At 42.7% G+C, this 14771-nt stretch overlaps 1 protein-coding gene across 1 annotated transcript; it reads right to left on the bottom strand.

Moving 5' to 3' along the window:
- Window positions 1–992: 992 nt before the first annotated feature.
- On the bottom strand, window positions 993–13462 carry enc1 (ectodermal-neural cortex 1). Its single transcript, XM_040007350.1, has 3 exons — window positions 13129–13462; window positions 6558–8373; window positions 993–3466 (listed from the first exon to the last, which is right to left on the bottom strand). The coding sequence occupies exon 2, from the start codon at window positions 8365–8367 to the stop codon at window positions 6592–6594; it is 1776 nt and encodes a 591-aa protein (XP_039863284.1). The 5' UTR covers window positions 8368–8373; window positions 13129–13462; the 3' UTR covers window positions 993–3466; window positions 6558–6591.
- Between the last annotated feature and the right edge of the window lie 1309 nt (window positions 13463–14771).

The raw sequence follows: 14771 nt of genomic DNA, 5'->3' as shown, positions 1-14771 counted from the left end.
GTCTTGATTAATGAAGGGACTGTTGAGGCACAGAGGGGCCTCCCACACACAAAGCCCCCGCATTTAACCTTCAGTGTCAGCTTGATGTTGTTTTTTTCCCCCGGATCTCAGAGTGCTTGAGAAAAACATTCTTGTAAGAAAAGTGAAAATGGTGCCGGTACGATTTTTCACAGCTTTTTTTGTTTTTTCACAACATCTCAGCACATGCTGACACAGTCAGAAAAACACTTGTTTATTTCTCAAGCCACCATCCCTTCCCCCTCCCCTCCAGCGTGTTTTTGCTTGCATGAGGGTCGGGGATTCAGTAGAACTGGTGTTTCTCAACCACATGTCACCGGTCAGGAGTTGTGTCAGGACGAAGAATGTAAACAGAGTCAGCAAAGCTGGAGCTGGAGGAACTGAGGTGGTACCGGTGCGCTCTGCGGTCGCAGGCTGATGGGATGTTAAAACTTGTTACTTGTTAAAACCTGGGGACGTCCTAAAGCAGCAAGGACTTCACTACTAGCGTGCTGCTTTGCAATGCATTTCATTGGAAGATAGAGGAGGGGGAGGGGGTGTAAAAAGTGAGAGGGGGAGTCAGGGCTGGGGAGGTGCTTTTTAAGATTTCATGATGTCTTCCAGCCCCCACAGTTGGCAGGGGAAAAAAAAGGTTGCTGTTGCCAAGGTGACTTGACAGAGAAAGGGAAAGTATCTGGCTGTTCTTGTGCAGGAAGCTCAGAAGCCAGGGGCACAGATAAGATGATTTCAGTCCCTCCTCCACAGAACAAAAGCCGTACGCATGATATACTGCCTTAAATACCTCAGGACGCTCTGGCTGCTGCGTTCACCCCAAAGCTGCCGAAATATGTGAAACATGCAGCAGTGCAGAAAGTCTCCTATGCTGTGCTGAAGCTGCCTTGCGCCCTTTAAAATACACACCACCACCACCACCACCGCGTTAAAACAAGCCAATGGACAAATGGTTTTTGGCACTGAGAAGAAAGACACAACACTTTACAGTCAAGAGGAAAAAACTCTCATGTTTATTTAGCCATGAATTTCACATTGTGAAAAAAATCACATGTACAAAATAATGCCATAAAAATAGAAATTAAAACTCTTACATGACGAAAGGAACCGATGCACACCGACGGTGGCTTAATTTACATCAGCACATGAAAGCAAGATACTGCGCCCGATTCTGAGCCGGCTGGATTTCCAGATAAAACAAGAGGATAAAGGAGGGCAAAGAGCTAAAATGGGAAATGCCACTCAGCAATTAGGTGCAAATTGAAGGGGCATTCATTACTCTCTTGTTGCCAGGGAAACTTGTGTTCTACAGGGAAAGAAGTACTCCCGTCTGATTGGCGGGGCCGGAGGCTCCGTGTTCAGTGGTTGGATGAGGTCAAACTTATGGAGCCACAATGGTTTGTCCTGAAATTGCCAATAAAAGGGAACTTTTGGGTGGCTTGAGGCGCTGAAGCAGAATTTACTGGGCTGTTAATCCCCTGTTGATTTAATTTGACTGCACATAGAAGTTTAAAAAAAAAATTACATACATATTCCACCAAAACATTACCTCTTACATTGAAATTCAATGATACCATTAATATTCAAATGTAAAACGCCAATGTTCAGGTCACACAGACAGACACACAGATGAAAAACACTGAATAATGTTGCCAAGTGTTTCATATGAAAGTGTTTAATGACGCATGTTTTGGTCTTCGGATACCTCTTTTTTTTTTTTCTTCTTTTTTTTAATGTGTATGAATGACACTATGGTGAAAAGCACTGTGGTGTCTGCCCTTAACAATGCACAGCTTACTGGAGTTCTTAACCTAATGATTACAAAGACTCATGAGAAGCCAAGTTAGCACATGTGACAGTCGTCCAGCTGTCACAATCTTAGCCATGTCAGGGTTACTCTCCCTTGTTGGTACTGGGTCATATACTGCACCGATCTGCCAGCCTTTTCTGTTTTATGGTTCATCTAACCCACTTCATTTGGTCTCCTATTTAGGCTGATTTAAGGCAAGTTTGGACCCAGATTAGAGCTTAAAGAGAATTAAAACAACATTTCTTTCAAAGCCGTTCAGTCTTCTATAGTGTAAGGGACTCTATAGTCTTGCTAATGACTGCTTTACATTATCCGTAGTGTGAGTCATTTTGCCTCTTGCATCCATGAAACCCTGGGAGAGGTTTCTCTTAAAAGAACCAAGTACCTCACGCAAAAAACTGGACTGTCCAAAATACAGCCGCCCGCCCCAACTGCGATGAAATTAAAACACAACAACCGGCCATGCACAACATAACCCAAACATACATTCACATAATAAACACAGGCAGAGAAGAAAATAAATACGATTAAAACATCTTAACATAACAAGAGTATTCATTGCCATATAAATTAAGACTACATTGCAGCAAGTTTAAGAAGAAACTGATAACTTCTCAGTTTGCGTTTAAGGTGACGAGAGTCCATGCCAGTTTTTTTGTTATCTTTTGTTTGTTTTCTTAGCGAATCACCACGAACATGCTCAAAAAAGGGTTCAGCTACGACTCAGGCGAGCGAGCCGCTGCTTTTGTCAGAAGCAAAGCCAGTCTTTTACAGCATGAAGTGTTACGGCGTTCCTTCCGAGCCTGCCGAAATCCGCCCAGCCCTGTGTACAGTGGGTTGGTTCAGCGAGCGTCACATGCAAACATGTAAGGTCATGACCTCAAGGCACCTTCACCCCATCCCACTCCTTGGCCATGCACAGATCTACCCCTCCAACCTCTTCCAACTCAGCTTGTGTTGGCCATCAAAACCTCACAAACCAGGCAGTGCCCTGTCACTGCCTGGTTTGTTTCTGTGTTACAGCTGTTAGACGCACAAGCTTGAAACGAGGCAAAAGAAGATACAAACAGAAGAGCTTATTAGAGGACTGAGGGGGTGTTTGCTCCTTCATTCTGCCTTTTATAAATCATCTATGTTCAGTCAAACTTTAACCTATCCTCGTGTTCCACCTCCAGCAATCTAAACAGGGCATCTGTCATGCTATACATTTTTTCTTCTTTTTCTCTTAATATTTAAAAACAACAATAAAGTCTTAACAAGCATTTCATGACTGAACGGGGGGAAAGAAATGCAGGTAGTGTGATATGTTTTCAGCACGCCAGTGGCAGCATGAAAGCACAAGTGTAAAATGCCCCACGCAGAGTGGGAGTTTGTGCCAAGCAGCAGTTTGTTTGGTTTGTTTGCGTGAACTTCTTTTTACTGTACGCCTCAGCTTCCATCTCACAAAACGAGAGATGGCATCGTTCTAGTGAAAGCGTCCATCTGTCCATGCCTCTGATTTTTTTTCTTCTTTCTTTTTTTTGCCTCTTTGCAACATCAAAATGAATGCGGGCGTCTGTACATCACTGCTCAGTGTCTCTTTTGGAGAAAAAGAATGTGTGCTTCTTCACAGTTGGGAGACCAGTAGATGATGCAAAACAGGGAAATCTAAGGGAGAGAGAAAAGAAAGACTCATTAGGCAGGCTAATAAGGTGAAAATGCCTGAAAGCAAACATTGCTAAACAGTTTAAAGGTGACTTTTTAATTATTCAAAACAGTACAGAAGATGGATTAGGAATAAAAGATTTTTTTTCTATCTAAAGAGTCAGGGTGCACAAAATAAAACCAAACTCCTGTCTAGTGGACTGTATCCCTGCTGTTGAGTCAGCTTTTTGGAGACGTGTATTTGTGTTTACATGAGCAGTATTGGATTGTGTTTAATTCACTTAATAATCACTACAGACATGAGTGATGCACATGATCTAAACAACAATTTAGGAGTATGAACAGTCCACAGGTTGTGTTTTACTGCAGAATCAGTGAATCTAATTCAAACTCAGTGAATGTATTGCTGGGAACCACAGTGAGAGAAGTGTAGTGTTTGGTGTCATTTGGGTGAGCGTGCCTCACATGTTGGTTACAAGTTGCCTTCTGTTAGCAGTATATTCAGTTTAATTAAATTCCATTTTGTTTATACATTGCGCCAAACCACAACAATAGTCGCCTCGAGGTGCTATATACTGTAAGGTAAAGACACTACAATAATACAGAGAAAACCACAACAGCCAGACAACCCTCTGTGAGCAAGCACTTGGCAACAGTGGGAAGGAAAAACTCCCTTTTTAACAGGAAGAAACTAATAATAATAACTCGTGATTAAATGCAAAGTAGTGCATAAACACATAGAGAGTGAAAAGAGATGAGTGAAGTGCATATGAGTATATGTCTGTGTTACACTCTCCCCGTATGGGTAGTGCTGTTGTGTACCTTCAGATCCAGAAACCTATTTAAGTACTGGATTTCTGTTCAAAATTATTAGTAGTCTGAAAACTGGAGTCCTGAGTTTTGTTTTAGTCCAGAGATTAACACAGATTTGCTAGAGTATTTAAAGCAGTGGATACTGTGTGATCTCCATTTGTTTACTTTTATGTCAATAGTTTGTTGTTTGAAGCCTGATTACTCTGACATGTTCTAAAAGATGGGATTATTAGCTTAGCTTAGCTTATCTTAGTTTAGCTTAGCAGCTAACTGTGGAAAATTGAGAAAAAGCTAGCGTGGCTTCATCTGATGCTAACAAAAGCCATCAACCATTATATTCGCTTCACCCATACAAAGACTGAGGTCTAAAATGATTCTGTTATGCCTCACATTAGGCATTTTGGTGGTAATTCTTCAACCATTTTTCCCTGCTAACAGCTTTCTGAGAAAATAAAAAAGGAGAACTCAAAGAGGAGTTAGGAATTTTCCCCTGGGAGAAAAAGACTGCAAACTTCGTTTTTTCCCCTCACAGCTACAATCTCCTCCTGTGAGGTCTAACATCCTTCATTCTCCTTTTATTCCTAAACAGTCAGCCTTCTTTTCCATTCCTCCACATTTCATCTTTTCACCGCGTTCATTGAGTAGACTGTCAGTTGCCATGACAGGCAGACACAGAAAAAAAACAAATTCTCTATTAAATTAGTGGCAGGATTATTCACTTCACTGAGCATTTTATTGCGCTGGCTTACAGATAGTTCAGGCCTTCAGTCTCTCTTTCAGAGACAAGTCACAAAAAAAAAAGAAACAATGCCAAAATATTTCATCCAGTAAAGAAGAGGAACATCACAGCCTTATAGCAGTGATGCCACTCCAAGCAGTTTCCTGGGATTATCAAGTGGGACACCGTTTGTGTATGTCAGTACTTTGCATTCATACCTGCTAGCCATTTCAGAAAAAAAATAGAGAAAAATGAAAGACTGTCTGCAAGGCTATGTGTGCGTGGGCATCGGAGTAGGTTGCAGTGATTGTCTGATGTGATGTGATCATGACCCTCCAGCCTGCAGTGCGCAGAAAGATCAGGTTTGCCAGCTCACTACCCATGCTCCACATACGTCCAGCCTATTTACCATCAGAGCCGGAGACCGTAGTTAAAAATAAGACCAGGAAGGCACAGACGGAACCGGAAGAGACCGTAAATTTTCAGAGCGAGGCCACTACTATGAAGGATGGTGTGTGTTTGAGTGGGCTGAGGGGTAGGTCTCACGCCGTCTAGCTTTACAACGCCTCCTCATGTCCCTCGCTGCCACTTCTCGCAGTCGCCCCATCTTGTAGCTGATGATGAATGGTTTCCGACACTGTGTGAGTCGCCGGCCACCTCCCTCTCACCCAGTGTAAAGACCATAACCTCATCAAAGGAAGGCAACTGAGAGTGGATTATCCGCGCTGGGGTGTTGCAGCCTGCTGGTGTGGAGCTTGTCTAATTGGCAGACCCCTTTTTCCCTCTTAGAGAGATTTCCCCCACAGGAGCAATAAAAGTATCCTATTCTCTTTCAATTACCCTCTCTGTCCTTCGGCCCATCCCCGCAGCCGCATAACTCACTTAACTAAAGCACACAAGCCCTATCAATCCCCCACTAGTCTGCCCTCCACTCCACTTATCGTGCCAGTATAACTCTTATTGTGAAAATCTAAAAGCCTAACAGAGTGAAAAATTGCATCATGTTACAGGCCTGAATTCTTTTTAACTTTAAAATCATGATACTTCAAGCTCTAAATGCAATTCACATAGACATACATCTATACGGGGGTAAAACATTAATAATGCAATTCAATACTGAGTGTTTATACTACCAAAAACTGTCAAACCCTTCAAAGGTTGCTTCAAAGAATCGCTCTAGTGTAGCACTGTCAGATTTGTGATGGAGGGTTCTTAAAAAAGGATCAAACTGTATGATTTCCCTTGGGAAAACCCGACCCTTGGACTGCCCTAGATCAAACACGAATGCTGACAGAGCTGTCAAAGAGTCAGGTGTCTTATAGCAGTGGCTAACATAGCCTCGAGGTGCTAGTCTCAAACAGAAGGGAAGTGTACTGCTGAGGTGGGGTTTTTTTTTCGTATTTCTAGTTAAATTTCCAGTAACTTCAGGCAATTTATTGGATTTTTTTACAGCTCCAACTGAAACAAAAAAAAACCTGCTTCATACAACTGTTCTCATATATCGCATAATACCAGTACTCCACAAGGCACGTAAAATCAAAGGTATCAGGAGCACGATCTTACCTAATGGAAAGGGTGCATGTAGAGGGTTCTGAACTCAAGCAGGTAGATGTTTCCAGGTGCTGACAAAAGCAGTAGGAATGAGTGAGTATGGCACTGTAGTTATGCTGTTCCACGCATCCAGTGTGGGGTCATAGCAGTCCAGAGTTTTACACCTCTGTGTGCCAAAGTACCCACCCACCACATAGAGTTTGTTCCCTGATGCCACAGCCTGGCAGCTCATCCTCTTGGCAGTCACATCACCCACTTTTGTCCACTGGTAGCTCTCGCTGCTGAACTTGTATGCCGAGCATGCTGAGAACTCTGTGTCTCCGCCCATGACAAAGATCTGGTTTCCCAGGACAGCGGCGGCTGTGTAGCGCCATGGCTGAGGGCAGGATGCAGGCACGGTCCATCGGTTCTCCTGCGGATCGTAGCACTGCACCTTGGGCAGCTTGTCGTGGGTGACGCTGGTTCCTCCGAAAGCAAAGAGTTTGAGTTTGACGCTAACTACTGCTGCGTTGCTCACACCCTCTCTCAGAGGAGCTACCATTGTCCACTTGTTTGCCACGGGGTCAAACTGCTCCACCTGTTTGAGAGACACTGATGGAGAAGCTGGAAGGCAGCCTGTCGCTGCGGTGTGACCACCTACGACGTAGAGACAGTGTTTCAGCTCTGCAGACCCGTGGCCGAACCTGGCAATCAGCATGGGTGCCGCCTTTGACCATTCCTCGTGGACAGTGTCATAGACCCAAACATCTTTGGACACGCCATTTTCTGAGCCTCTGCCACCAGTGATGTACACCTTACATCCAATTGCACAGGCACTAAACTCCTTCCGTGGACTGGGGATGTCAGCCTTTGGGATGATCTCTTTGGCTTTCTGGTCCACAAGGTACAACTTGTCACACATGAAAGTCTGGCCACCCAGAAGAAACAGGGCATGGCTGGTTTTTCTTGGTCGAGCACATGGGCTGTTAACAACGCCATCGTTCTGCAGGATTTTCAGCTTACAGCGAATAGCTTCATCCACCAGCTCCTTGCTCTTGGCCTGGGAGTTAATTAGCTCTTCAGTAGAGACGTTCTCCATTAAAAAGATGGCAGGCAATAGCGCAAGGCGAACTGTTCTCAGGAGCTCCGGGAGATGGCAGTGCCTCCTTTCCAAGTCGTAGTTGATCCAGTTAAGAGCAGCTTCGTAAACGAGTCTCTCGTCTTCTGTCTCTAGCTCCTCATGCGATAAAAGCTGCACCACCATATCTTTGGGCAGTTGGAGGAAGTCCTCCGTCTTGCAAATAGCAGGAAAGTTGCTGAGGCACATGCCCCAGGAGAGCTCTGACAGCTTGGTACACTGATGGGCGTCTGACAACAGAAGCATGCCAAGGCAGTTGGATGGGTGAAGGTTTCTCTCTAAGAATTCTGCGCAGGCATCCCGGATGTCCTGAAACTCCAACATGTCCCCAGCCTCCAACAACGACTCTGCATTCTCCTCATTGATGACCACCCGTGATGAATAAGCGTAATCCAGCAGGAGCTCCAAAACCTCCGGGTGGATCGAATCACGGAAGTCAACCTCACTGGCCTGACTCTCCCTCAGGCCACCGCTGAACATGGCCTCAAAGTAGCGACTGCAGGCAGCCAGCACTGCGCGGTGGCAGGGAAAGGAGCGGCTGCCAGCATGGAGCAAGACGTCGGTGAAAAGCCTTTGCTGTCGCAGCGAGTTGAGGTGCATAAGGACGCTGTCGGCATAGGAGGACTTGTGAAAAAGGTAGATGTTCATGGAGCCGGTGCTGGCTCGCGATTTTCGGTTCTCATGGACGCACACGGACATTTTCATTGAATCCTAAAATGAAAGAGATAAAGAAAAATCTCTCATCAATGCACTGCACATTTGAAGCCCACTACACATAATTATTATTCACCAATTCAACATTTTCCACAACATGTATCTTCCGTCTTCAAATAGTCTGTAATATGGTGTATCTTAACCTTTTAAACACATCCACTAAAATTTAAAGCTAGATGCAATTTATGTTGAAAAACGGGGCATGTAATAGCTATTAATCAGGAGCTTTACAGCGCAAACAAACTGTTTGTCCTGTACAATTAGTCATAAAAATGTAGGTTTAGTGAAGTGAATACAGTGGATGCACTATGTGGTGATGTCGATGCTGATATATTATATTGTTGGGCACTGATATCCACAATGAGATTAAAAAAACAAAAAACAAAAAACGTAAAATGTATTTTTGGAGGAGGAATCTCAATCCTTCCCAAGAGATCAAGATATTCAGAAAGAGATCAAGTGATTACAAATTACAAAACAGCATAAATCTGAGGGTTCTGAAGGTCGAGTAGATAACAATTGTGTTCTTGCAGAGACTGCAAGGCCTTGCAGCTCTGAGCAATGCTAATCCTCCTCTTTCAGAGATGCCACGATTAACAATGAAGTTTCCCTTTGCAGAGGATTCTTCATGAAAAGGGAAAAAGAAAGAGACAGTGGGGCTCTTTTAAGCCTCTGAGAAATGCACTCTCCTCCCAGAAAATCACAGCTCCCATCTTCACTGTCTTCGTCCTGTGCTCGCTCACAGCTCGCTTTTATTCCAACAAATTTCTAGACATGTCAAGTGCCTTCTGCACTCTATTTACAGAGGGACCAAGTCTCTGTCTGAACCAGTAAATCCACAGCTGACAGACATTTTAAGTTGTCAGCCTGCCCCTAAGTCTATCGGTCTTGATAGAATTTGATAGAAGGCTGGTTAATCTTAGTAATAAGGGTAGGTTTTAGTACAAAAACAGGACTGGGCTTGTTTCTAATGGTTTTGTAATTTCATTCTTGACTGCAAATAGCTCCACAACCTGACAGCTGCTGTGAATTATAATGATTAAAAAGTTCTGATGGCTCAATAAGAAAAAAAAACATCAATAAAATGCTTCAGAAGAAGGAACAGACTTCCATTTATATGCTAGGTATAAAACAGATGTAGACGTTTAATAAAAACTGAATTTCTATGGAGGTTCAATGCTTAAAGGAAGTCATATATATATATACACAAATATATATATATACATATATATATATATATATATACACTTTTCTGCATTTCAAAGGCTCTCCTGAAGTGAAATCTATTGTAGCTGAAAGGGGTCAAGCTCTGTCAGCAAGCAAATGTTTTACAAACCTACAGGTGGCGAGCATTTGATGTTCGAATGATAGGATTTTCACTTCAAGAGTGAAAGAGTTCAAAAGTTCCTTGCTGTCATAAATGACTCCTCTTCAAAAAACAGAAAGCTACAGAGAGCTATGGACAGTTTCCATTTTCGCTAAGTTGCATCATCTGTTCCAAAATCCTCAGAATGCAGTCTCATGAATAGGAAATCAAGCCCAATCCCTGCAGGTATGAATGCAAGTCCAGTGGGGATTTCTGGTGAGCAGTGGCACTCATACCTTGGGCTTAATATCTCAATGCATACTGAATGAACAGCTATGAATTTTGATTTTATTTTTTTGGCATTCAGGGTGCTCAGAGGATGAATCCTAATGATTCTGGGCTTTGTCCCTTTGAACATGTTCGCACAGGGATGTCAGCGCACAGCTCAAAGGACAGCGATGCCTGTGCACAGCCATTCCACGTCTTTGTATAAAGAGGAAGAATCTTATTTATCACAAGTTAATGAAACCCAAAACCAACCGCCACCGGTTGAACAGGATTTACTGCATTCCTGCAGTGACAAAACTGGCAACCTGTCAACTCCTGGCCTCTGGCTCATCTGTAAGGAGAACATCCTCACCTAATCTCCTTGCACACGTCACATGCTACACACACACACGGACACATTGCAGCTCAGGGTTTCTAACTGGAGGCTGTAAGTGACTCGATTTAAATATGTGATCCTTATAAGTCAGGCGCTAAAATGAAGAGGTTTCACACTTGTTAATCATTGGCATATTAATAAATAGAACCATTGGTACTCTCAGGCACTGGAGCTGGCAGATAAACACTTCAGTTAGTCCAATAATTTAGCTTCATACTAGGTAGCAAAATGATTACAAGCTAATTATAGTCTACCAGTAAATGATAGACACTTAGCTGAGCTGCTAACCGTCTCTGTTCTTTTGCCAAACAAATCATTTAGTGGCAATAAAATAGCAAAGCATAACACAGCTTTTCCATTTAATCTCACTGCAATGCACTCATTCCTCCAAACAACACTGCTGGCCAGCACAATTACCAAAGGTGATCTGTTTGCACAATCTTCATTTTCCCTGTTGTCAAACGAAAGTGCTCACTCACACCCGCATACTGGGGAGTGCGGGGAAGGTGAACAATGAAAAGATCAGTAAACCACATGCCTCAACTATTTGCATATTAAAGGGTAAAGCCTGGATTACCAGCTCAAGCAGCTGGTCCCGAAACCGGTCTGTGACATATACAAGCACGGCTAGATTCAAAATAGAAATAAATAAAACAAAACAAAAAAAAGTTTTATACAAATCTTAGACAATGCAACGAGAAAGAATAATTGAAGACTGCACTTACGCTTAAAAGTGTTGGATTTGCTTCCTGATTATAAGCTTAAACTTAGACTAACCTCTGAAACATAAGCACGTTTCTCTTGTTTTGATCTTAAGCACTGATTACAGAGGAAATTAGATAACTCGTATCACTGTTTAAATTTGCTTAATCTCATCATCCACAGGGCACAGGCACAGGGCGCATTCAAACATCACGAGTGTGACAAGTCTGTAAAAATTCCTGACAGCTGTCTGGAAACTGTAAATTACATGGAAGTTACAAGCGGAATGCAAAAGGAAAACTATTTCAAAGCTAGGATTAAACTGACAAACCCTTTTCGGCTATGAACTAATGCAGGCTGTCTTACTCCTGCTCTAAATGAGAACAAACTCCTGGACACATCTTCACATCTGCAGACGCAATCTGCACAAGGTGGATTTTGTGCATTTTCCATGAGAATATAGGAAAATATAATCAATTTCAAAGTAAAAATAATAATAATAATAAGCAAATGACAACATTTACATAACATGTTGGGGAACATGCACTTCCCTCTTTGGTGACTCAAGTTTTTCATACCATAATTTATCTGATTATCTGATGTTTCTGACTCTTTTTTCTTTGCGCAACATTCTTCCTCCTACTTATTCATAGCTTTATGACAAGGCAAAGTAGCAAAGATTTTTAGGTTAATGAAACTTTATTAACATAACCTACAAAGAGGTTCAACCTCAAGTAGTTTAAGTCCCCGCCCTGCCTCCATTCAAACCAAATTGGTGAGAAAATTCCTGAAGGTTTTGTACTGTTGGTCAGAAAGAACAAAAGACATTGCTGTGAGTAATGAGAAGTTCTGCTGTGCCATTAATATTTCTATTTCTTTTACAAAGCGGTCATTTTTATAGTTTATTTCTAAGGACAGTGGAGAGAAAGACTCACAGTTGCAAAGGTGGTGCCCAATTTACTGCAAATGTGCAGATAATGCAGCCTAATTTCAAACACAAACCCTTTGATGACCATTACAATATGTGACAGCTTGTGGTATAATAAAGCAAACATCTCTGTTGCACAAGTTAATACAAACAACTAGACTAAAATAATAATTTGTGACAGCTTATCAGCATTGAGGTTTCCACGCTGCTCTGGAGGACTTCCCTCTATTATAATACCACAGTCAGTACACCAAAGGGTCCAGACAGGAAGAAATGCCAGCAGTGCCAAAATGTGTGGTTGGCTCGGTGGCTGAGAGAGGGAGAGAGAGAGATGTCTTCCTCATCCCACCCCTCACAGAAATCAGATCCACACACCGAGCACACAGCCCAGAAAGCCCACACTACACGCATCACTCAGAAAGCACACAGTTAAAGGACATGCACATGCAGCCACTGGACTCGAGCCAGGGCCTGGCTGACTACAGCCTGTTTAAAAATCATTGCCAGGTGTTCACAGTCAACCATGGACTCAGGAAGAGGGATGGGAGGGGAGTCACTTCAAAAGTAAACACCGGAGCTTATGTGGACCTCGTTCTGTACATCTGCCACTCGGTGAGTGGGGGCGGTAATTGAAGCAAGATGCAAAACAAGAGGAAAGAGCAATGAGCTATAGATGTGTTCGCCTGCTTCTTCAGTGTTGAAGATCGAAATGTACGATCTCAAGTCTAAATGCACAAACAAACGCCGTACAATTGAAAAAACAAACAAAAAACCTAATTAAATAAATTAAAATCATGGCTTTGTAACGTCGAGAAGAGCGTGTCACACCTGACGTCGCATTTTAAACAAGCAAAACATCCCCAGCATGCACGAATGTGCAAGGAAACAGCTGAGGACATGAACGCAGACGACCGAGGGGAGATCAGCTATCGATAAATCAATAAATCAATAAAATGAACCTGAACGTGATCAGCGAATGTAAACATTGTTGCGCTTCCTAATGCTCCATCCTGGAGCAGAAGGGGGATGCATTCGTAGTTACTATGTAACAATCGAGCCACACGCTTTAACATGATGCAGTGAGGTGGTTTAGCATTATTAGTATCATCATTATTATAATCAGTATTATTATTATGCTTTGTTTTGTTTTACCTCTTTGGGTGAAAGCAGGAGTTCAATTGTGCCCGGAGTTTCCCTCGAACATGCCACTTCTACAAGAGCCACGATGCAAGCCTTACGCTCGGGGAGTGCAACTCCGTGGGATTTATATCCGAAAGGTCACGGAATACTAAGTCGAGATCCACGCCGATTGTGAGTTACAGGTAGTTTACCGAGGCTTCAATGGACCTCTGGGCAGCCGGGTATCAATAGATGGTAGCTGTGATGTGAAGGATGAGCGGAGATGTTTGGATGAGCTCCTCTAAAGCTGCTGCTGCTGTGTGACTGAATCCTATGTGTCCTCCTCCTTCTCCTGCGCTCCCACTTCTCTCTCACTGAAACAAGTGGGTGTGTCCACAGTGGGAACTGGGAGGACCGTAACCTCGCGCACGAAACCGAGCGAAGGAAAGAGAACATGTACCATACCATCCCACTGTGTAAGATAATTACCAAGTAATCGCTAAAGATGAGTTCAGTTAAAGTTTTCTTTTTTCTTTTTTAAAGGACTTTCTGACCGTTCAGACTCTTAATAAAGTATGCATTAGAGGAGTCTAATGCATGATTAACGTAATCATTAATATGATTAACGTATCTGTATATATATATGTCTCTAAATCTTTCTACAAAGTAACTACTAAGCAGGCTGCGTGGATAGGAGCGGTGCTTAACTTGGTTTGAAAGGCAAATGCTTTAGTAAAATGCTGATACAGTGTGCAGGATCTGCGTCGCAGCAGTCCACGTAATGGTTTAGTGGTTCCTCAGAAGACCAAACAGGATCCACCCAGCATTGTGACAGAAGAGCCAAGAGAAAATTAAAGGTATTGTTCCGGTGTTGTGCTTTGTGGACTCAAGACTTTAAACAGCCACTCCAAGACATTGTGAAACAATAACATATAGGAAATGCCACAAAGTCTGACTGAGTCACATTGAGCCAGTGTCAGGTCCTATAGGATTACAAAGGTCTCTGTGGTTTTTAGTAAAAGGGGGGAGAGCTGGGAACGGGAAGTCCAATTTTATCTGTGAGCATCTTGTGTGAGTCACATCTGCGGTGCTCGTTGACGGTGCATTTGGCTGTGACTAAACTCTTCAGAGGATCCTCGAGGTTGTGATGTTGCTGTTTGGTTTGTTTGTTTTTGATGTGCAGTGTGGTGGCCACAGAGCTGTTGAGAACTCACGCCCAGTTCCCTTTCCCATCGACTGTTGATGAAAACCGAACAATCGGTTTATGCTGATGATAACGCAGCATACTGTTCACCAGGGAAGTACACTCTGAAAAGTGTTGAAGAGAAACGTCTTTGCGCTCTAACATGGACTTTGTGTATGGCAAGAGAGACACCTAGTGGGCAAAGTCATGCAAGTAGCCCTGTTATGTGCAGGATGCTACTTTATTTGGCAGCATAATTGTCGCCAAATAATGACAATTTAATATATTTGCCAATAATTATTATTGTCAAATAATTAATTATTGTCAACAGCAGACTAGCAGACAAACAGGTTTTTGTATTGTTTCTTTGCTCACTTGTAAGAAGTTTGTAGTGCAGTAAAAATCAGGTAAATGTAGCATGACATATGTTTTCTTTATTATACAAACATTATATAGGAGTAGACAATGGACAACTGAATAACTTTATATTACA

Source organism: Simochromis diagramma, unplaced genomic scaffold (assembly GCF_900408965.1).
Source record: "Simochromis diagramma unplaced genomic scaffold, fSimDia1.1 OVJJ01000682.1, whole genome shotgun sequence".
Classification (NCBI taxonomy): domain Eukaryota; kingdom Metazoa; phylum Chordata; class Actinopteri; order Cichliformes; family Cichlidae; genus Simochromis; species Simochromis diagramma.
Note: the sequence above shows the minus strand (reverse complement) of the source record. Positions and strands in the feature narration are given on the sequence as shown.

Bases quoted from the DNA above. Each gene is read 5' to 3' on its own strand.
- enc1 (XM_040007350.1), bottom strand. From the start codon at position 8,367: ATGAAAATGTCCGTGTGCGTCCATGAGAACCGAAAATCGCGAGCCAGC.